Below are 24,348 nucleotides of genomic sequence, written 5' to 3'. Positions count from 1 at the left end.
CATCAACAAGGCATTTCAATCAGCAGAACTGCCACTCACTGAATTTATTTTGTTTTTGGCACCATTCTGAGTAGATTCTAGAGACTGTTTTACATGAAAATCCAAGGAGATCAGCAGTTACAGAAATACTCAAACCAGCCCATCTGGCACCAACAATTATCCATGCATTTTCAAATAAGCCAATCATGTGGCAGCAGTGCAGTGCATAAAATTATTCAGATACGGGTCAAGAGCTTCAGTTAATGTTCACAACAACCATCGGAATGGGGAAAAAAGTGACCTGGACTGTGGCATGATTCTTGTTGCCAGATGGGCTGGTTTGAGTTTTACTGTAACTGCTGATCTCCTCGGATTTTCAAACACAACAGTCTCTAGAATTTACTTAAAAAAAAAAAACATAAAGTGAGCAGCAGTTCTGCTTATGGAAATGCCTTGTTGACGAGACAGGTCAACAGAAAATGGCCAGACTGAGTCGAACTGACAAAGTCTATGGTAACTCAGATAGCTGCTCTGTACAATTGTGGTGAGAACAATAGCTATAGAATGCTATTCTGAGATGCGGGTTGGCGCTGTTTTGGTGGCACGAGGGGGACCTACACAATATTGTGTAGTTTTAATGTTGTGGCTGATCAGTGTATATTTATATTAAACAATTAATTTGCTTAGTCTACCTTCTTGGCTTTCTCCGCAAATGTACATGCAGTGCTGCCTTAGAAATGAGCTAAGATAAGGTTTTGGAACAGACCCATATTCATACTTCTCATGAACACAGATTTCCACTGAAACTTTGTGAATATCACAATTGCTTTGATTGTTGCACATACTGTGTACCTATCATAAAGACTGACGAACAACCAAAATGGAATGAAATGTTTTAACACAACATCACTTTGAATCATTGTAACTTTACACAGTACGATTCTTCCCTTAGTCACATCTTTGTGCTAACATGTTGATGAATACACTGCCGTTACATCATCAGAAATGGATTGCCAACACAGAGACATATCCGGTCTCTCATTGGCTTATGATAAAGTAACTCATGAAACACATGATTGCACTGGCCTCCTTGCATATGCCACCCACCCCGCTTTGGCATCTACAGTTCTACCCTATGTAGTCCAGTGGATCTGTCTGTGTCAGAGCTCCCTGTTGCCATACTACTGCCACATGCTAACAGTTCACTCCAGTCACAGGGCCGAAACCTTGACCACATTCAAACTTGTGGTGGTGCTGATGGTGGCAGGGGGGTTGGGTGGTCCATGCCCGTCTCTTTCGGGGGTAAGTGGGGGTGGTGAGGGGAGGCTGATGATGGCAGTGATGATCTGTTGGCCTCTGTTCAATTGATTTGTCTCATTTAGCTTCAGGTTGAGGCTGGAACGGCTGGCAAAAAAAAAAAATACTTTAGAAAGAAATGAAGAATTCATGTTTAGAATTCATGTTTTAAAAGAGCTCAATGCACTGTGTGATTTTTAAAATATGCCAATTATTAACATCAACTCTAAACTGCAGCTAAATCCCAATTTGTATTTGGCTACATATTTTTGATTATGTTTGAAGAGAGTGCGTCATCTTTGGAACACACTACCACATCATAATATTGTGTTTTGATTCCACAATTGCTTTTGTTGCATGCTGTTAGCATTTACATGCAAGCTTAAGCATGTAGCCAATATGAAATCTAAATTGACCCTATTTACTTTTTTATGCACATTCTTTGGAGTGAAATCTGGGTGTCTGAGTGTGACACATGAAAAATCTAGTTTAGACCCGGCCATGTTGCAAAGTTGAAAGGAGCTTTACAATCATTTTCTTCTATATTGTAAGAGGTTGTGGGCAATATTAGCTTAAAAAGCATGCACAGATAGGTATATATTTAAATACTTCAAAAAATTCACGGCCAGTCACATTTGGTGTACTGTTTTCAAACATACTATGATTTGGGACACATTAAAGGTGCTGCAAGCGATTTTAGCCATTCTACTTCCACGAGACTGAGCTGTTGTATTAGTCACGTCCCTTTTTTCCAAAATCCACACTCCAGAGATAACAAATGAGCTTTATTGAGACCAACATCATGCAGAAATTGTTGCTAAAAACAACAGCATCAAAAGACACCCTCAACTGACAACTGTTATGAACAACATGGCTAAAAATCGCAGTAAGTCTCAATAATTAATGACTGACTTAGTTTGTAGGTCTTATTTGTTTTGTCTGCAGTAAAGAGTGATCAGTTCACAGCTCATGCAATTGGCTCAAATACGTTTCTGGAACTGAGTGCCAATGAGCAAAAATGGCATCATCTAGGTCAGTGGATCTTAACCCTGTTCCTAGAGGCCCCCCCAACACTGCATATTTTGTATATCTCCCTTTTCTTTACCTCCCTTCTCCCAATTCAGGTCTTGGAGTCTCCACTAATGAGCTCATGAGTTGAAACATGTGTGTTTGATTAGGGAGATATCCTAAATGTGCAGTTTTGGGGGGCCTCCAGGAACAGGGTTGAGAGCCACTGATCTAGGTCATACTTCCGGAAATGCATATTTGCAAGCACCAACTGCCATTAAAATGAATGAGAATGCTAACGGAAAGCTTTCTCCAGGTATTAGAACTATTTGAGAGAACTCTCTGTCACAGCCTCCTTTATCTGTAGTACCCTCTAGTGTCTGAAATGGAAATGACATACCGATGGCATACAATGATGACTGACCTGTTACTGTGGCTGGTTTGCTCCACACACTGAATGTCAATAGCGCTGAGCTCCTGCAGGCCTTGCGACTGCATATGTGTGTGTGTGGTGGACATGCTGGAGTTAGGCAGTTGAATACTCTTCCGGGAGCGTCGCGAGCAACACGTGCCGGTGAAACCCTCATGACTGGATAGTGAGGGACTGTGGGATGGGAAACTCTGCAGAGCATTCTCAGTACAGTTCTGCTCATACATCTGCTCATCTACAAACTCATGGGCCTTCAGATGGATTGAGGGAGAGGGAGAGAGAGAGTGAGTGAGTGAGTGAGAAGGAATACATATTTCCCCACATAAAAAACTGTTAATTTTCAGTCCTTGGGTAAAATTTGTAATATAACATGGTACACGGTTCACTGGAATACTTGATTGTGGTTGGTTAATTGTGGCAGTGAAAGTGACCATTGTCCTAGCAAACAATTATATTGGATTCCAAGTGTAAAATGCTTTATCTTTTAGACTAAATTTATTATGTGACACAAAATGTAATTACACTGCATTTATTGCACAAGAGAGACAAAAGCCAGTAGCTTTTTGTTGATGAAAACGTAAAGTCAGTATGTCGTGTAAATGTACATTTTGTGGATAACAGAAAACACCTTAGGTTAAAATGTACCCTGCATGTCATAAAAATGCCAGTTAAATGCTTATGAGTATTTTCAGTCAGTTTGCCATTTTTCTGTGTGTTTTGTTATTTACTCTCCCTCATATCTCGCAGGCGCTGTCGACATTGCATGATCAGGGGTTCCACTGCATACCATTTTAACTGGCACTTGAATGGTGTGCATGGTATCCTGGGAGGTGGAGTCTAAAGTCTGTGCTGCGCTACGAAACACCATGGCCTCTGCTAAGTGCCCAGTGGGTCGGTTATTTGTTCCACGATCAGTTTGGTGCATGTCCTACAGTGGGGTCACTCATCCAATGGTGCTTGTCATCAAGGGGCTACTCGCACTTAGATGCTCATTAGACAACGATTCTTGTGGTCATCGCTTACGCAGGACTTATGCCAGTTTGTAGCCACTTACCCCATTTGTGTGACTAATAAGACCAGTTCTCGAAGGCAGCTCATTTAATTCCCCTCCCAAATTACCCACAGCAAGGGAGACAGCGGTAGCAGTCATAAACCATGTCTTCCACCTTCATGACCTCCTGGTCTATGTGGTTTCTGACAGAGGCTCATGATTTCTCTCGTTTCTAAGCAGAATTCTGTAGACAACTTGGGGCTATGGTGAGTTTGTCCTCTGGGCTCCACCTCCAGACAAATGGGCAGGTGAATCAGGAACTGGAAAAAACCCTGTGCTGTGTGGCCTCCCATAATCTGAGCCACCAGAGTAGCCCCCATATGGACTGGTCACGGCTCCGGTGAGTTTGTCAGTTTTTTTCTGTGTGTTTTGTTATTTTCTCTCCCTCATGTCTCACAGGTGCTGCAGGCATGCATGATCAGTGTTTCCATGGGAATTTATAGCATGCTAGCTGGTTCTCCACTAATTCACTCCCTTCTTTGGACTTAAGCCACAGATGTTTTCCAGAAAGCCCCAAAGTTTTTATCATCTTGTAGTGATATCATGAAGTATAACATATATTATATTTTAATATTTAAAATTAGTTTTATACAAGTATTGTAAGATTATATATGCAGAATAATTCCACCAAATGATTTGAAATGAGAAAATAAAAACAGCCTTTCAGTTTGGAATGTTTCAATGTCATAAATCACCGGCCTTCACAAGAACCCCCACCCAGTTAAAGCAGACTTTTCTTCTGTGCAAGGTTACCATCATATTTGCACAACTCTAGACATTTCAGCTGAATCTAGCCTTGCTAAAAACAATTGGCATCTTTTTAAAGATGTTCTTTCACCTTTACGTTACTGGGTGTGGCTGTTATCTATCCCACCTGTATGGCCATGAAATCTGTCTTGAGTGCTTGGGTTGCCAGCACACTGACACCACGGGTGATCTGGATGTGGATATGGGAGCACTTTCACAGGCTCAAACCCCGCAGTCCTCCCACTGTCCAGCACGCTCGTTCTGCCCGGTAGAGTTTGAGCGTTGCAGGCTGTCTGCCTCAGGGTGGATTTAATGTCTTGTTTGAGGCTCATGTTGAGAATGAGGTATCGGTCACAGCATCGGAGGATTTCTGCTTTTGGAATTGGATGAGTCTTCTGAGCTCCCGCCCTCATGCGGTAGAGCTCAGGATGAGGCGGACGCTGAGAAGACAGACGTGCTTTCCTGGGCGGCTGCGAATATAGGGCTTGAGTGGAAACCTCCACCCTGCCCTGAGTGTTCGCGGCTGGATGATTGATTTCTGGGCTCGGAGTGCGACTCACGGCCGTGCCCAGCCCCGGTTCCCTTCTTCCCACGAGTGCACGAGGAACTCGCAAAATCGTGGAAGGCACCTTTCTCTGCCCGTACACATTTCACCGGCTGGTCCACCCTAACCACCCTCAATGGCGGTGCGGCCAAGTGATATGTCGCGCATCCACAGGTAAAGCACACTGTGGCGGTGCATTTATGCCTGCAGGGCGCAGCCACATGTAGAATCCCTTCCAAGGCATGTCATTTTCTTCGTTGTTAGTGGCGAAGACTTACAATGCCACAGGTCAGGCCACCTCTGCCCTGTACACCATGGCTATCCTGCAGGTCCACCAGGCCAAGGCTATTAAAGATCTGCACGAGGGTAGGACCGACCCAGGGCTTATGCAGGAACTGCACAATGCTGGGCCGGACGATGTCCACCTTGGTGGTCCAAGAGCGGCACCTGTTGCTAAACTTTGTGGAGATGAGTGATGCCAAGAAGGTTCGCTTTCTCCATGCAGCCATCTCCCAAGGGGGGTTCTTTGGGGACACTGTCGAGGAATTTGCCCATTAGAAGAAGCAGACGTAGTCTATCAAACACATTCTGCCACAGTGCGACTCTGGCCTGATAAAATCAATTTCCCCCCTAGTGCCATTAGCACAGAGGCTGGAAGCCTGGTTAGCGCTTTCCAGTAAGTCACGATGGCTCTTCAGGACGATCTTTCTCGGCTACGCGATCCAGTTCGCCTGACAATGCAATGGGCAGGCAGTAACGCGGCTCTGGACAGAGGGCCATGCCTGCAATGGCACCTGTTTACCATCGAGTGACCTCTCATTGCCCCCTCTGGTACTCCCTGTCTGAGGCTCCCTTCGGTGTGGATGCCTTGGTACACATCTGGCCTCGGGGGTGCACAAGTACACATTTCCCTCAGAGAGCCTCGTTGCACAGACATTGTGCAAAGTCAGGGAGGATGGGCAGCAAGTCCTGATGGTTCCGCCATACTGGCCCAACTGCCGTGCCCCTTGGGAGTCCGGGCACACTCCACTAGAGGTGTTGCGTCCTCCTGGGAACTGGTGAGTGGTGCCTCTCTAACAGACATATGCAGAGCAGCGGGTTGGGCTACACCTAATACTTTTGTGAGGTTCTACAACCTCTGCGTAGAACTTGTTTAGACCCGAATGTTACGCGGTAACAACAGGTAGGCCAGGCAGACGGTCGGGTGTATTGCTTGTATCCCCTTTCAAGGTGATATTGTGTGCTATCTTGTCCAAAACAGTTCCCTGAAACTGGTCAACACTGGATCCCTCAATAATTTCTTAAGCACTATTCAGTGGCAAACTCTGCAGAGGAGTGATGCCACCAGGCCCAGTACTCGTGGTATGCCCCTATTCAGGTTAGCCCACGTTCTTGGGCTCAGTGCTCTATACGTGGCGATTCTCCCTCTGTACTCCTGTATGATGCGTTTCCACTGTTCGGCTTCCCCTCAGGTGAACCTTGTGTTTCTCCTCGACAGAGCTTTGCTCTGCCTCGGTCACTGTTGCTGTTTCACCTCTCTGTAGATAGTGTCCAACCAGTGGCTTCATTCCATATGTGAACTTCCCTGTCGTCAAGTCCATGTGAGGTATTCTCCACATGTTAACCTCCTTCTGGTAGGATGTTGCCTCTGTAGTGCTCTCACTCCTGGAGAGGGAAGAGCGCTTCCCCAGCACTAACCAAAGGAACATCTTGGTTACAGATGTAACCTCTGTTCCCTGGAGGGAACGAGACGTTGTGTCCCTCCTGCCACGGCGCTGATCCATATAATAGCAAACTATATTTCTGGCAAGTTTAGGACATTTATTTTGTGCATGAAACAATTTTTTTGGAACAATTGTTTACAGACAGATTGTTTCACTTTTAATTGACTATATCATAATTCCAAAGTTAACTGTGCCTTTAAGCAGCTTGGAAAATTCCAGAAAATGAGGCCAAGCCTTTAGACAATTAGCCAATTAGCCAATAATCATATGATAGGAGGTGTACTGAACTGGAGGTGTACCTGTGAAAGTATTTTAAGGCCTACCTTCAAACTCATTACCTCTTGATTTTCCCATGATGTCAAGCAAAAAGAAACCAGCCAAGATCCCATGATCTCGAAGCTTGTTCCGGTGCCTCTTCGGTTCATGAGGGGGACCTCGAATCTCTACCCGCCTCCGAGCTTTCCGTCCACAATAAGAAATCTTCGGAGGAATTGCTCGATGTTGTTACTCGTGCGGTGGCCAGACATCAGTTAGACTTGCCACACCAACAAGAGACCCCCAAACCCTCCAAGTTGGGGGATAGATTTTTGTCTAGTGACCGGAGGAAGGGAACACCTCATCAGTCCCTTCCCTTCTTTGATAACCTCCATGAAGAGCTTTCTCGCTCATGGAGGAACCCGTATACTTCCCATGTGCACGTACCCTCGGCGTCTTTATACTCGACTATCGTGGGTGATGACACATGGGGATATTCAGTGATGCCGCCGGTCAAAGAGGCGCTTGCGGGCTATCTCTCGCCGGGCTCGGCATCGTCATTTAAAAAGCCCTCTCCCCACAAAGCCTTGCAGGATGACCTCCACTTTAGTGGGGAGGGCTTATCAAGCAGCAGGTCAGACTGGTGCTGCTCTGCACACAATGGCTGTATTACAGGCTTACCAGGCTGACCTGCTGGATGACCTGTGTGTGGGTGCTGCGCTCGACAAACAAGTTTTTTCTGAGCTTCGTCAAGCCACAGATCTTTCTCTCCGTGCCACCAAGCAAACAGCCCGTGCTATGTCTGCCTTGGTCAGTGCAGAGAGGGACCTTTGGCTCAACCTTTTGGGCATCAAGGACAAGGATAAAGTTTTCCTCCTTGATGCCCCGGTTTCACCTACTGGCCTATTCGGAGACTCCATGAGCACGGTTATCTCCAGGTTCCAACAGGCGAAAAGCCACAATGGGGGGCGGGTCTGTGGCAAGTCGTGCTCCTCCTCCCAGGGATTGGGGACTGTCTCGTTGCTCTCAGCAGCCCCAAAGAAAGACCTCAGGACCCTAATTTCTAAATGAAGAAATCCATGATGATCTTGCGCCTAGTCTTGTGGGGCTAGCTCCCCTCGGGACGGGTGCATGCTCCACTTCGCCCCTCCCAGTACCCCCGCAAAGCCTCTCCATTCCCGCCGCCTCTGGTGTTTCGGGTGGTCGAGGTTCCCATCCAAAAATTGGGTGTTTCTCTGCTCCCTGCATTGATCCAGGACGCGGAACACTCAACACCCCCTCAACAGGAAGTGTTAAAAGGTTTATACCCATCTCAGAGAACTTGGCAGCGTAGAAACTTCTGCCAGATATTTTGTGGGCCCTAAGAACAGTAGAGAAAGGTTACAGAATTTAATTCACTCGCCACCTTCCGTGTTTCAACGGCGTGGTTCCCAGTACCGTAAACCGGATCAGTTATGTCTACTGTGCGGAAAACTCTGAAATCTCCTGGTTAAATGGGTCATTTAACGTATTCCCCTTCCAGAGAGAGAGTTAGGTTATTACACCGAATACTTCCTGGTTCCCATGGAGGGTGAGGGGTTGCATCTGGCCTTAGATGTTGAAGCTTGAACTGCCCAGTCTGGGTGCTCAAGTCCATGATGCTGCCTATCAAGACGATCGTGTCACAAGCCCAACAGCACGTTTGGTTGGTCACCATCGATCTTATGACGCACTTCTTCACTTAGATGTTCTGCAGTAACACAGGAAGTTCCTGAGGTTCCCTTTCGGGGGCAAAGCCTTTCCGAGGCATCCGCATTCTGAATTACATAGACGACTGGCTGATCCTAGCGCAGTTCCAGCAACTGGCAGTTCAGCACAGGGATACCGTCTTAGCTCATCTAGTTTCTCTGGGGTTGAGGCTCAACGCCAAGAAAAATGTCCTCTCTCCCACTCAGAGCACTTTTTATCGGGGGACTGTATGGAGTTCGATCACAATGCGGGCACAACTGTCTCCCGCTAGAATAGAGTCCATTCAGAATACCCTGAGCGAAGTCAGGCTAGGTCAAGGTTGTACTAGGTCTCAGGGCAACTGCGTCCTCGGTGATCCCTCCGGACCTTCTGCACATGAGAACGTCTTTGTTGTGGCTCAAATCCAGGGGATTTCTTCCAAGGGCCAAATCCCCTAGGCTAGTAAGGGTTACGCGCCGCAGGCTTCGTTCCCTTTCTATGTGGTTCAGACCCTGGTTTCTTACCTTGGGTTCCACTCTAGGTGCATCTCGTTGTCGCAGGCTGCTAACGACGGACGCCTCCCTGATGGGCTGGGTAGCGGCCTTAAGTGGTCGCCCAGCTTAAAGGGAATAGGAGGGTCATTAGCTTGTTTGTCAGAGTCTCGAGTGATGGCTGTATTTCTGGCCCTGAAATACTTCCTCCAGAGACTGCCATGTCTTTGTGCGGGTGGGCAATACAGCGGTAGTCTCTTACATAAACCATCAGGTAGATACACGTTCATGTCAGCTGAATTTCTGGCATGTCGGATTCTCCTTGGGACCCAGGGTAGCTCCGGTCACTCAGGGCAGTTTATACCCCCAGACAGAAAATACAGATGGGGGAGCTGAAACTCCACCCTGAGGTAGTGGGTGAGATTTATCCTGGGCAGAAGAGGACCTCTTTGCCTCTATGAACAGCGCAATGTCTCCTCTACTTCTCCCTGAGTCACCCAGCCCCCTTGGGTCTGGACGTAAGGGCACATACATGACCCAGTTTTTCTGCTCCTGGGAGTCTTGGCCAAGGTTCACCAGCAAGGGTTTTGTCTCCTACTGATAGCGCCACGCTGGCAGAACAGGGTATGGTTCTCGGAGCTAAATTCTCCCCTCGATGGCCCGAACAGGAAGGACCTTCTTTCTCAGGCACAGGGGAATGTATTTCATCCCCGGCCCGAATTGTGGAACCTTTTCATGCTTGTCCCCTGTTGGGTACCAACTGAGGTACACAGGGTAGATTTTACAGGGCAGAAGAGGACCTCTTCGCCTCTATGAACAGCGCAATGTCTCCTCTACTTCTCCCAGAGTCACCCAGTCCCCCCCCGGGGCTGAACGTGGTGGCGCATACATGGCCCAGAATGCGCCTGTATGCGTTTCCCTCTACTTAAAGTTCATATTGCAGAACCAGCTAACTGCCAGATCGCTTCAGTTCTGGACTTTCTGTAGGAAGAACTGTCAGCAGGCACATGCCCCGCCACTCTCAGGTTCTATGTGTACGCCATTTCAGCTTGCCACTCCTTGATGGATGGGGTGCCCTTTGAGAGGCATCCCCTGATAGGACCATGTCCTCTTCATAGGACTTAGCCTTGAGGGTCTGGTTGAGACCCTCCTTTGAATCTCTAGAGTCAGTGTCTGACAGACTTCTGACTCTCAAGATGTTTTTTCTTATGGCGATTACCTCTCTAAAGAGAATTGGGACCTACAGGCTCTGTCTGTTTTGCCATCCTGTTTAGGGTTTTCCCCAGGAATGACCAAAGCAATTTTGCACCCTCATCCTGACTACCTGCCTAAGGTGCCTTTCGCGACCTTACATCAGGTCACTCTCTAAGCCTTCTGCTCCCTGCCGTTTGCAACACCGGAGCAGCAAAGACTTCACAGACTGTGTCCAGACTGTGCCTTTTAGACTCATGTCCACCGCACTAGCTAGTGGCATAAGTCAGGACAACTATTTGTCTGCCATTGGAGCCGCAACCGGGGGGCGGCCACCTCCAAGCAGACTTTGTTGCATGGGGTGAGGGACGCTACTGCCCTGGCCTACGAGGCGCGCGGTCAAGCTTCGCCAGTAAGTATCAGGGCTCACTCTACCAGATGGCTTGCCTCCTCTAAAGCCTTGGCTAGAGGGGTCCCTCTGCAGCAAGTTGGTGATGCGGCAGTTTGGTCCTTTCCACACACATTCATTAGATTCTATAGTTTAGATGTTCATGCCACTCCGAGTCAACATCTCAAGCTCATGTCTGAGACCTCTCGGGTTCTTGTGAGCAAACTTCACAACCGTAGGTGTCTGGAAAGCCTCAGTGCGGTGGTGTGGGTATTCTCGTTCCCAAATCGCTTTTCTCAGTGCAGCATCCTAGTGAAGCTTTTTGTAAAGGGAACGTCTCGGGTTACGTAGTGTAACCCTTGTTCCCTGAAAAAACATAACGAGATGGAACGTCCCAGGACTGCTCTTCAGAAAAAAATGTAAGAACTGAAAAAGCATGTGTGAGCAAGGAGGCCTACAACCCTGACTCAGTTACACCAGTTTTGTCTGGAGCAATGGGCTAAAATACCAGCAACGTATTGTGAGAAGCTTGTGGAAGGCTACCCAAAACATTTGTCCCAATTTAAACAATTTAAAGGCAATGCTACCAAATATTAACAAAGTGTATTTAAACTTCTGACCCACAATGTTTTGAAAGAAATAAAAGCTGATATAAATCATTCTCTCTACTATTATTCTTAAAATAAAGTAGTGATCCTAACTGACCTAAGACAGGGAATGTTTTCTACGATTAAGTGTCAGGAGTTTAAATGTATTTGGCTAAGGTGTAAGTAATCTTCTGACTTAAAATATACAAGAGAGATGTCCAGTGGATAATGCAAGCAACAGCAGAAGATCCCCGGCACGCAGGCATAAAGCAGAATTCCTTTGTGGATTGCCAGGCTGAACTCAGTGAAGACTGGAAGGCAAACCACAACCCAAACAATGTGGGCAAACCAACATAGTGACAAGACAGGACCAGCTAGAAAAGGAGAGCATTTTATTTTACAATTTATATAAGTGGTAAATAGAATACAGTTACATTCAAAAAATATTTTGATTAGTAAAGAGATTACTTTGCATTTTATTTTAATTTGTTTAATTTATTTAGTCATTTATACATATAGATGATGTGATCCAAAGTGCATTTGAACAGCGTTGAAACACTTTCTTATGATGTGTTACATTCATATGAGCAGAAGTAAGTTTGGAGCAGAATAAATAGAAATAAACCTTGTGTAAATTGTCAACTTTACACTAAGCTAAAATACTATTTCTAGCCATTTTACATGCACATGTTACCAGGAACGATCATATTTTTTATCAAGAAAATTCACGTTGGATCATAATTTTCTTTTTTCCTAGTAAGACCTTTGATATTAGGGCATAAATCTTATTCTTGATAATAATTTTTGTATTGTTTTCCTGAAAAATTATTTAAAAATCCTTAAAACAAGATCAATTTGATTTATCTTGATTTAGAAACAACACTGTATAAGATATTTAGGTTTTTCAGTGAATGTATTTTTAAGGTGTACATTTTTAACTTTTTTTTTATTGTCAATCAAGTGAAAAAAAATCTACCAGTGCTAAAGAAGTAATCCAAAGTATTTATAATATGTTACTGACCTTGAGTAATCTAACAGAACATTTTACAAATTTCATTTTACAGCATATATTCTGTAATCTGTAGTGGAATACATTTCAAAAGTAACCCTGGTTATGGATCTTAACCCCATTGAGCTTTTATGGGATAGCTAGACTGTAAGGTGCTTGAGAAGTGCCCGACAAGACAGCCACATCTATGGCAAGTGCTACAGGGAGCGTGGGGGGTGAATTAGGGGCCACCTGAGTATCTGGACAAACTGACAGCTAGAATGCCAAGGATCTGGAAAGCTGTCATGTGGAGGATTGTTTTGATGAGAACTGTTTGAAGTAGTTTAAAAATTTTTTAAATTGTAATAGTAATTTTTCATGTTATTAATGTCCTGAATATACATTGTGATCAGTTGAATGCCACTTTGGTGAATAAAAGTACCAATTTCATTCCATAAGAGCAAAATCTGTACATTATTCCAAACTTGTATATATATATTGAAAATGCTTATATTTGTACCATATATACTTATTATCCTGTGTAAATGTATTTATTATTTCCATCTTAGGAAAGAAAACAAAACACTGTAACAATAACTATATAGAATTTCTTTTTTTATTATTAACATTTTCCAATCAAAGCCTTCCACAATATAAAGATAGAAACACACTGAAATATCACCTATTCAAGTAAAAGTCTAATTGGGAGGTTGATTTATTGAAAGAATTTGTCCCCATAGGCTGAGAATTTATTAATATTTTCATTAATTTCATATTTCTATATTCATAATTTTACATTTAATATATTCATTTCATAACACTATTTATGCATTTGCAACTGCTGTTTCAATTCATTCATGCTCTGTGAAAAAACAACTAATTGCCACTTCAGGTGCAGCTTCTGTGCCACCTTTGCTGTGTAAAGTTTGCTTTAGTCCCCATAGGTTTAGTATTCATTGCAATGGGCATTACATATTTAAAACTCTCATCCTCCACAATATTAATCTGCTTTTAGACTGTGTAGCGATGCTACAGTGCCAAATAATATTTAATTAATAATCATATTAAATGACACAAAAGAATAAGTCTACACAACTTCATAATATTTATTTCGTACAAACGAAATACTTAAATAAAGAGGTGGGGTCGTGAATGATTGAGAGGAAATAAAAAGAGGAAGTAGAGAAACGGAAGGGGGGCCGATCGGGAAGTTGGGATTAGCGTCAGAGGAAGTTGAAGTGCAATCAAGGACGTTTTTTCAGCATGTCGTGAAGATTCCCTGTTGGATTATAGTTCACGTGGATGATCCGAAGTTCTGCATTGTAAATATGGGAAGGGACGCGCATGCACGGAATAAACGGGGTTAACTGAGCGAGCTGAAACCAGAACGTCGCCCGTAAGAAACCAAAGCCAAAGAGGATTTTGACAGAGAAGTTGAAAATCTGTGAGTGTTGGTTCTTTCACTTCGATGACCTGAGATCACCTATCCCAGAGGTAAAGAAACCATTTGTCTTTCTCGTGCCCTCTCGGTTACTGATCTCAATAAAACTTTGAACAATAGCAAACGCCCCGCACTCTCCTCGAAAGAACAAATTCTATCACTCCAAACCGATACCCATTAACTGTGTTTGAACAAATTTCGTTTTCATTCAATATTTATCCATGTTTTGGAAAAGTTTTGATTTCTGTTATTGTTGTTTTTTTTAACAAAAGCCTATTGCTGAACCATGACGGCCGGTGCGCAGACGCGCCAGACGGCTATTTCATTTGTCAATTATTATTTCGTTTTGCTTGTTTTGAAGGTGTGTTTCTGGACACTAAGAAAAAAACCTATAAAGTTTATTGCTATAAGATGAAATGGACATTTCGATTTCTTTTTTTACAAGGGATGGTTAGCAGGCAATATAAAATGTTTGTCAGTTACTAAACTGTCTGGCGCCCAACTTGAACAATTAAAATTAGGAACCCACACCGTTACAGAGTGGCACCCAACGTGGGGCCTCGAACATGGACAATAAATAAACTTTAATTGAACTATCAACTCAAACGGACAAATGATTTCAGACAATGGGGTGTTGAACTATTGAAACCAACTTTATGGACATTAAGAGAATGCTTGACTTTTCACTTGAATCTGAAATTCTGAAATTAACATTGAACATATAAAAAAAAAAAAAAAGAAAAGAAAAAAAAAACTGAACCTCATGTTGAAGGTGAATGAAATGGTTCTGGAATTTATTTACGATTATTGATTGTAGAGCTGTATATGTTTTGATCATTGTGGTAATTGTGAAAATTGGTACTCTACAATTGTTATTTATCATGTCTACTCATTCAAAACACCATTCCTCTCAATCTCCTTTGATGTCACCTCTAGACATTTCCACTCCATTACATGTCCCTCTTTGTAGCGCTAGGGATTATCATCTAAACGTACATGCCGGCCCCATTCCTAGAGACCCCCCTTCCTTTTTACAATCGGCAGATATGGACATGGCAACCACTGGTTCTTCTTCTCCTGTTTTAGGAACCCTCAACGAACCTCCTGGTGTGTTCTCAATTTGTGAGCGAGACTCACTCGAGTCTGAGATTCAGCGTGAACTCCCTGGGATACTTCCTACCCCTGGTAAAGGATGGGACCAACTTACTGAGCAAGTCCATGATAATCTGAATAAACTGTATCAGGATTTGGGTAAACAAGACAAGGTTCTAAATGATTTAATTAAACAAGTACAAAGAAGTAGGTTTCATGTAGAGTCCAAGATAAATAAACTAGCAGAACAAACAGAGCAAAGTTTCCAAAACCTACAGGTGGTAATGACTTCGGCAAAGAACAAAAATGACAGTGAGATGGATACAATAATGAAAGCAATCAAAACTGTAGTGTCTGAGACAGTGGACAGAATGAAAGGTTCTCTGGTGTCTGAACTTGGATTTATGGTGGATCAGTTGCAAATTGAGACTTAAAAGACACCCGGGAAACAGTACAAGGAAAAAATACTGACCTGGTAAACCATATTTCTGAGTTACTTTCAGCACTAAAGAGGTTGTCTACAAAAGTGGATGAAATGAATGGAAAACTTGATACACTCTCAGGGGTTCACACAAGTAAAATGGAAGATGAAGAAAAGCAATCAACTCATTCAGCTTTTCCTCGCTCACCAGAAACTTCACCCTTGATGGTTACTGCTGCTCTTACTTCTGTTCCGAAAACTGATCACATTAATCTAGTCTTTCCTACATATGGGAGGCCAGGAGATGATCCTGATCCACTTTTGTACTTATCAAAGTGTCAAGATTTTCTTGCTTTGCACCCACTATCTGACACCGATCTTCTTGCTACTTTTCATACTGTTCTTCATGGCACTGCTCGAGATTGGTGGGAAACGACACGTTCCAAAATTGCATCTTGGGCGGAGTTCAAAGCTTCCTTTTTAACCGCTTTCTTAGCCGAAAACTATGAGGACGAGCTTGCGGAACGTGTCAGAACTAAAAAACAGGGTGAACGTGAAACTATCAGAGACTTTGCATATTCTTACCGAGCTCTCTGTTCAAGGTGGAATCCGGACCTCACTGAAAAGGACATTGTTAAGCTTATATTGAAACATATAAAACCATATCTGGCCAGTCAACTCCGTGGAAGAGTGGAGGACGTGGATGAGCTCGTGCGTCTGGGACATCAGATGGAAAGGGACCATGAATTACAACTTGTGTATGAGGAGCGTAACATTTCTATAAAACGAACAGGTCCCATACAGAAAGAATGGCATCTTCCTCTTAACGTACCTCAGGAAGATAAAACCCCATTGTGTTGGCGTTGCAGAGGTACACATTCCCCTGGGTCATGCCCTCAGTATAATTCTTCTCCGTTCACTCAAAGGAGTAGTCAATATAACCCACAGAAATCAGCTAAGTCTAAAACCAGTAGATACCCAAATAGCTCCACTGCATCAACTGTGACTTCTAAACAGTCTTTTAAGGTTGACACTGTCCGGTCTAGAGATTCCTTGTCAACTATGAAACAACCCTCTCCTTTGAATCCAAAAGTCATTCCACAACAGCTAGTTGTGCCTATAAATATTAAGAATTGGTATGGCAAGGCTATCATGGACACCGGAGCCAGCTATATATTGATGCATGAAAATCTCTGGGCTGAATTGAATGGCTCAAACGAAAACCTCAAGCCTTGGTGCCATGGTCCCTTGTATCTCACCAATGGAGAAGCGGAGTCACCTTTAGGATGGACTGTTTTTGACATCGAAATACAGGGTAATGTGGTAAACTCGTCGGTGGTTGTGCTTCCTTCTACATCTCTGGCCTATGGAATTGTGTTGGGACTTGACTTTATTTACCATAGCCAGCTCCAAATAAATGTCGCTGACCAAGTGTATGCTTTCAAACAGACACCTTTAGTTACTTATCCTTTTCAACCTGGCAGTGCCTCAGTGTCTGGCTGGAAAACCCAGGAACTAAGGAACAACAAAGGCCTTGGTTCTCCAAAACAACAACTTGGCCTCATCAGTTCTATACCTCCCCCGGGTTTTCAGCTGAAGATGGATCATCTCGATGTTCAAGACTACATAAACCAGGCTGTATCTTCTGCCAATCTGCAAACATATGAAAAAAATCAGTTGTATGATATCTTACAAGCAAGTCCTAAAGTGTGTACCCATGATGTTGGTAGAACCAATGTTTTACAACATCACATATATACAACTGCCCAAATTCCTATAAAACAAAAACCTTACCGCATGTCTTCTGTAAAACAGACCATAGTAAAACAACAACTTGAAGAGATGTTGTCTGCAGGCGTCATTGAACCCTCGTGGTCTGGGTGGTCCTCCCCGGTGGTGCTGGTACCTAAAAAAGATGGTGGACAAAGATTTTGTGTGGATTATAGGAAAAGCAATTTACTTACAGAAAGTGATGCTTACCCTCTTCCGTCCATCATAGAGATTCTGGGGTCCCTCTCTGGTTCAACCATTTTTTCCACTATCGATTTAAATATTGGATACTGGCAAGTGGAGATGGCACCTGACAGTAAGCTTATGACTGCTTTCATAACTCACTCAGGCCTCTACCATTTTAATGTGATGCCTTTTGGGCTTAAAAATGCACCAGCCACATTCCAGAGGTTAATGGAGTTGGTTCTGGGAGACTTACGTGGTCAGTGTTGCCTGGTGTACTTAGATGACATAATCATTTATTCTTCCTCGGTGACACAACATTTTTTGGATCTTCAAATGGTATTCGAAAGACTCCAGCAAGCAGGACTAACCATCAACTTGAAGAAGAGCACATTCTGTCTGGAAGAGATAACATTTTTGGGACACATTGTAAATACCAGTGGTATTGCAGCAGATCCAGAGAAGGTATGTTCTATTCAACAGTATCCTGTACCTAAGAACCTGAAGGAAGTTCAAAGATTTTTAGGAATGTCTGGATGGTACCACAGGTTCGTTCCTGGCTTCTCCAAAATTGCTGAACCCTTGAATAACTTGAAAAGAAAAGGACAACCTTTTATCTGGTCTCTTGAGTGTCAGAATGCATTTGATAAATTAAAATCACATCTGACTTCTTCCCCAGTTTTAGGACACCCCAAACCAGATCTTCCATTCACTGTGTATACAGACGCAAGTGGAACTGGTCTTGGAGCAGTACTTGCACAGAAAACAGGAGCAGACTGAGCAAGTTATAGCATATGCCAGCAGGACATTGACCAAGGCTGAAGTAAACTACTCGGCAACCGAAAAAGAGTGCCTTGCGGTGGTATGGGCCTTAGAAAATTGGCAGTACTATCTAGAACCAAAGGTATTCTCAGTAGTCACCGACCATTCTGCCTTGCAGTGGGTTCTGACTTCAAATAAATCCACAAGCCGTCTTCTGAGGTGGGCTTTAAGATTGCAGAAATTTGATTTTATTGTAGAGTTCAGGAGAGGCAAGCTTAATGTTGTTCCAGATGCTCTCTCTCGAATACCTTTGATGGTTGGGTGCAATTTGTTCTCTACAAAGGAACAAGTTGAGGAGCTCCCTTTTTCTGCTGACATGGTGTGGGCAGAACAACACCAAGACGCTGAGATTGAAAAGGTGTTCCGTGCTTTAGCAGAAGGAGATTCCGTCATGATGGAAAAATATACAGTGCTGGAAGACAAAGTGTATAGGAAAATGCAGATTTCTGATCACCAATATCACTATCGGAGTTATGTTCCTTCCTCATTAAAATCCAGAATATTACAGGCTTATCACGAGAATCCCCTATGTGGACATTTGGGCATCTTCAAGACCTACAAAAGTCTTCATAATGTTGCATTCTGGCCTAAGATGTGGTCCGAAGTAAAAGACTTTGTTAAATGCTGTGAGAAGTGTCAAGTCCTGAAAAGCGACAACAAAAAACAACCAGGGAAAATACAACAGACTGTTGTGAACAGACCAAATGAGCTACTGGGAGTAGACCTTATGGGCCCGTTTCCACGCAGTTCGCAACAACATGAGTACATAATGGTAGTAGTGGACTATTATACACGTTGGGTTGAGATTTTCCCCATGCGGAAGGCAACAGCTTCTACCATTACTCGTATTCTTAGAACAGAAGTTCTTACAAGATGGGGAGTTCCAGCTTATATCCTATCGGATCGAGGTTCCCAGTTTGTTTCGTCCATTTTCCAGGAATTGTGTGAGCAATGGAAAGTCATGCCAAAGCTTCCTACAGCGTATCACCCCCAAACTAATATGACTGAACGTGTTAATCGTACCTTAAAGTGTATGATTGCCTCGTACGTTGAAGACAATCATAAGAAGTGGGATACATACCTTCCTGAGTTCAGATTCACATTAAACACTGCAGTACAGGAAACTTTCAAAACCGGGTGTGGGTAAGAAATTTTCCCAAGTCAAGTGCCCCACATCAATTCACTGCTAAGTTGGGTAAGAAATGGAGAGGTCCTTACCGGATCATCCGTCGGCTGGGGCCGCTAAATTATCAAGTTGTCTTGGAAAGCACTGGCGAAGATGTAAAGACTGTACATGTTTGTAACCTGAAACCTTGTTATCCTACAGCTGAAGAGGTGGAAAAACAGGAAAAACAAAAACTTCTGAAAATCTTTCAGGACTCTTCAGATGAAGAGGAATTCTTAGGATTCTAAGAGTAGGACAACCAATGGTTGACTTTCCAATGGAGAGAGGATGTAGCGATGCTACAGTGCCAAATAATATTTAATTAATAATCATATTAAATGACACAAAAGAATAAGTCTACACAACTTCATAATATTTATTTTGTACAAACGAAATACTTAAATATAGTAACAAAAGAGTTGGGGTCGTGAATGATTGAGAGGAAATAAAAAAAGGAAGTAGAGAAACGGAAGGGGGGCCGATCGGGAAGTTGGGATTAGCGTCAGAGGAAGTTGAAGTGCAATCAAGGACGTTTTTACAGCTTGTCGTGAGGATTCCCTGTTGGATTATAGTTCATGTGGATGATCCGAAGTTCTGCATTGTAAAGATGGGAAGGGACGCGCATGCACGGAATAATTGGGGTTAACTGAGCGAGCTGAAACCAGAACGTCGCCCGTAAGAAACCAAAGCCAAAGAGGATATTGACAGAGAAGTTGAAAATCTGTGAGTGTTGGTTCTTTCACTTCGATGACCTGAGATCACCTATCCCAGAGGTAAAGAAACCATTTGTCTTTCTCGTGCCCTCTCGGTTACAATAGCAAACGCCCCGCACTCTCCTCGAAAGAACAAATTCTATCACTCCAAACCGATACCCATTAACTGTGTTTGAACAAATTTCGTTTTCATTCGATATTTATCCATGTTTTGGAATTGTTGTTTTTTTTAACAAAAGCCTATTGCTGAACCATGACGGCCGGTGCGCAGACGCGCCAGACGGCTATTTCATTTGTCAATTATTATTTTGTTTTGCTTGTTTTGAAGGTGTGTTTCTGGACACTAAGAAAAAAACCTATAAAGTTTATTGCTATAAGATGAAATGGACATTTCGATTTCTCTTTTCACAAGGGGTGGTTAGCAGGCAATATAAAATGTTTGTCAGTTACTAAACTGTCTGGCACCCAACTTAAACAATTAAAATTAGGAACCCACACCGTTACAACTGTGACTATCCGCTTTCCTACAGCAATCGTGAAGCTGCGTTCATGATTCCATTAGAGCATTAATGCCAGCGTGCAGAGCTGTTAAAGTTAAGACTTGGCATTCTATAGTGGTATTAAAATGTGCTGGAAATACTTGATTTGTATCACAAGTCCCAACTGGGCTTGTTTTGTACATCAAATAACATTACTAAGAGGCCCTTTCTCCATCATTTTATCACTGGCAGGAAAGCACTGTTGTGGTGTGTGTGTCAGTGTAACAACTCCGGTCGGACACATTACTAAGGTTTTGCCCTCCCAAAAAGTGTTTATGCTGATTTATGCTGTATTAATGATAAATTTAAAAACCGCAATTAAGAATAACTTGTTTTTTTGTCTTCTTTTTTTCGACTTTCTCCCCTTTTCTCCCCAATTTTGAATGCCCAATTCCCAATGCCCTATAGCCCAGATAGCAAAAAATATCCGCACGGCTTCTTTTTGCCGCCGTCCCTAAGCTGTCGGCTATAGGTGCGTCCCACTGGCGGGGATGAAACGTTTGCCGCCGAATTCGCCACTCCCATTTCTTGCGACATGCCGCCCGTGAAAAGCTGGCGGGCGCCGCTTCATTTTCTCTGGCGGTTGCCTCGGGCTGATCGACCGCGGGCGGCTGGCGGCAAGCCGCTTTGAAATATAAGGATTTCTACTCTCAAAATCGACCAGCCATGTTGGCTATTATTATTTTTTACTCCAAAGCCATTAGAGTTTATAACAGAGGCTTGACTCTTGATTCCATGATAAGGTAAGGTTTAGGAAATGACATTTAAATTACTTTGAAACTCTGAAGCGATTATACAGTAATATATGTAAAATATATTGAATTATTTTATGCACTTGAAAGTTGTTTACATTTCTGTGATTGCTGCACATTTGAGACATGCACCAATAAACCAAAAAGAATTCCTTTTGTAAAACTTACTTGGCAATCTTTCTGATTAGGTTTTAAAATAGATATTTAATTCATGGTATGAACAATTTAGCAGAATAAATTGATGAAGTTAGACTTTTCATGAATGCCTGACTATCAGTGAACAGTGAAAGACATCTGCAACATGGCCAAAATCTCGGGTATACTTTAATTTTTTTTATTAATTTGCAACCATGGTGATATCTATCATAAACATGAAAATCCCTGTTTTGACGTTAAGGATAAACTCAATGAAAAAGCGAAATTATCCTCTGGTTTCACAGTTGCGCAGAAATTTCGTTTATGTCTACATTTTTTCCAACCTCGATTTTTTTTGTTATTTTACCTTTTACAGGTTTTGCAATTATGACCTGTACAAATGTTTAAGAAAGTGTTAAAGTCCCTGTAAAGGCAATAAAAAAAAATCTAAACGCATTATAAATGTTAAAAATGTATTGCTAAAACACATTACAAAGACTGAACTGTGAAGTTCCGCTGTCACCATATCTGTTTCCGGTTTACTTGCGCGTCGCCCAAAATGTCTGTTTTTACTCTATGTCTCCAGAATCTTCCGAAAATACGCTTCAGCGATGTTCATCGCATTGTTGATGCCTGGTCCCCTGCTTCGACAAGCAAGAGGAACAAGGGCTTTAAACTCTACATATCGAGTTATCTGCACAACTACAAGGGTAAGTATTTTAATCTAATGTGGTGTGCCGGCAGATAGCGGCTAAGCTAGTTCGCCACGTGTTCATTTTTTATGTAAGGTTAGTATAGAAGCTTGTTTTTTCTTAGTTTTAAAGCAGACTGTTTGTTAATTTGTGATAATTGTAATATAAATTATATTAACTTGCTCTCCTCTCAGTTTCTAATAAAGATCAGGGCACAGGTGAAGTCACTGTCAGGGCATTGTGCTACAGGTCCATGAGGAAAACAGATAAACCTCACAGTTTGAGTGTATGGTGAAGCTAGAATTGATAAGACCGCAGTTACAGGCTTGTTACTTTAATAGCCCGATGTTCCTGGGGACTCGGCTAAGGTTATTCATGTTTAATGTAACTCAAATCAAATGAAAACAGTTATTGTAGGCAGGTAAGTTTCCCTAACTGGTCCCCTCTGTGTAAAATGCGTTCTTATTCAAGTTTTCAACTCAGTCATTCGTTTAAGATGCAATCTTGTGTTATAAGTATTAGGCTATCATGATTATACAGTGAGCAAGCTATATAAATAAGTATTTAATATAATAAAAGTGTAGAGCAACAACCGAGGGTGTAAGGTAAAGGCTGAATATTGTAGATTTATTACAGTATGTTGCATGTTTGAATTAAAATACCTGTGGATATGCAGGAGCACACACTCTACAAAGGCCTGACTGGAGGTTTGCCTGATCTATCCGTCCTTCAGGTGAGTAGGGATACAACAATAGCAAATTTCACTGTACAGTATGATATATCAACCAAAATCTGTATACCAATATTTCATTATTTTCTTTTTCCTCCCTTTTACAAACAAATATTCTGCTTCAAAGAAAAAAAATGAAATTGATGTTATCATAAGGGTTCTTCATTATGAACTTGTATGCCATGCATAACATACTGTGGATAGAAATTACAGAGAAAGTTACTGGTATGATAATTGTGGTTATATTATATTACTATTATATTTAGTGTATTGCTAATCAATATATTGTTACTTCCCAGGTGACAGCTGCTCACTTCAAGAGCAGGTGAAGCAAGTTGGGACAATGTTGAAGACATTTGCTCGCGACTGGGCAATCGGGTACAACTTGCAAACAACACCTGTGGTTGTTGGTTTAATTCCCACTGGGGCCACATGTACATGTAGTAGACCTAGATATAAATGTCATAGTTTAGTAGTTGAAGGACCAGGACTGACTACTTTATTCTTTTATTCTGGGAACCCCTGTAGGTGCAGATCAAACCCTAATGCTGCGACGCCTTGGAGTTTGGCGATGTTGTGCGTAGCATGGACAACAAAATGCAATGCTGCAACATTTCAGTGCCAATGTGTCTGTTGGAGAGTTATCCCTGCCAGGGATCTGTTACTCCCCTAGACACCCAGGAAGATTTGGCGTTGCTTGACAACAGTTTGAGGCAGGATAAAGAGCTCCAGCAACGATTTGTAAGTGTGCCGATTTCGTTTATAACGCCATAGGGTAAACTAAAAAGTAAAATTAAGATCGTACACTGCATATTCTACAGTCTGAATCCACAGCCTGTCACATTTTAAATTTATGAGAAGCTTCAGAGAAATGTAATTTGTAACATGTTTTTTTTGTATTTTCAGCTTCGGTTTTTGGCAATCAAATGTGGGAGGGACCTAAAGACAACCGTGTGGCTGAATGCTTCAGAGTATCTTCTCTAATCACCTTTCCATCAATACAACCTGGACTGGTGTAGGGGATAAAGCATGTTTTAGAGACATGTTCCTGAAGACCATTGTTCAAAGTAAGTTGGATATTTTTTTTATATTTAAGTAGATGTGGATGACCTTATGCCATTCAAATGGAATGACAGATCTTTATTTTCTACAGGAGCCATCCGAAGAACCCGGCAACCCAGGATGCCACTGATGAGGCGATCCAGGTTAACGTTACGCGTTACCTGAAAGGAGCATCTGAACATGAAGGTGGAAAAAGGTGCCGCACAGCTGAGAGGGACCCACAGCCGACCCCTTAAACCTAGGCTGACTACTGACACCCCAGCATCACTGACAACTGGAACCCTTTCTTTATCCTGCAGTCAGTAACATCAAGACCCCTAAAAAGCCTGCTAAAAGTGTCAGACTACACTCACCCAATCCACACTGTTCACTGTGGAAATTGCTTTTTTTTTTTTTTTTTCTCTCGTGACCCTGCTTTGAGGGCAGCTCCTTGGATGAATATGGG

The 24,348-nt window shown here is 42.8% G+C and overlaps 1 protein-coding gene across 1 annotated transcript in view; it reads right to left on the bottom strand.

Annotated features, from left to right (window-relative positions):
• Positions 1-588: 588 nt before the first annotated feature.
• LOC127625694 (potassium voltage-gated channel subfamily D member 3-like) overlaps positions 589-24,348 on the bottom strand; it is a 257,002-nt gene continuing 233,242 nt past the window's right edge. Inside the window, exons 6-7 of the mRNA XM_052101041.1 lie at positions 2,708-2,964; positions 589-1,383 (exon numbers count right to left, since the gene is read on the bottom strand). Of these exons, the coding sequence (XP_051957001.1) occupies positions 1,191-1,383; positions 2,708-2,964 (450 nt within the window). The 3' untranslated portion in view covers positions 589-1,190. The remainder of the gene's footprint in view (positions 1,384-2,707; positions 2,965-24,348) is intronic.

This window comes from Xyrauchen texanus, chromosome 32 (assembly GCF_025860055.1).
Source record: "Xyrauchen texanus isolate HMW12.3.18 chromosome 32, RBS_HiC_50CHRs, whole genome shotgun sequence".
NCBI lineage: Eukaryota > Metazoa > Chordata > Actinopteri > Cypriniformes > Catostomidae > Xyrauchen > Xyrauchen texanus.
Note: the sequence above shows the minus strand (reverse complement) of the source record. Positions and strands in the feature narration are given on the sequence as shown.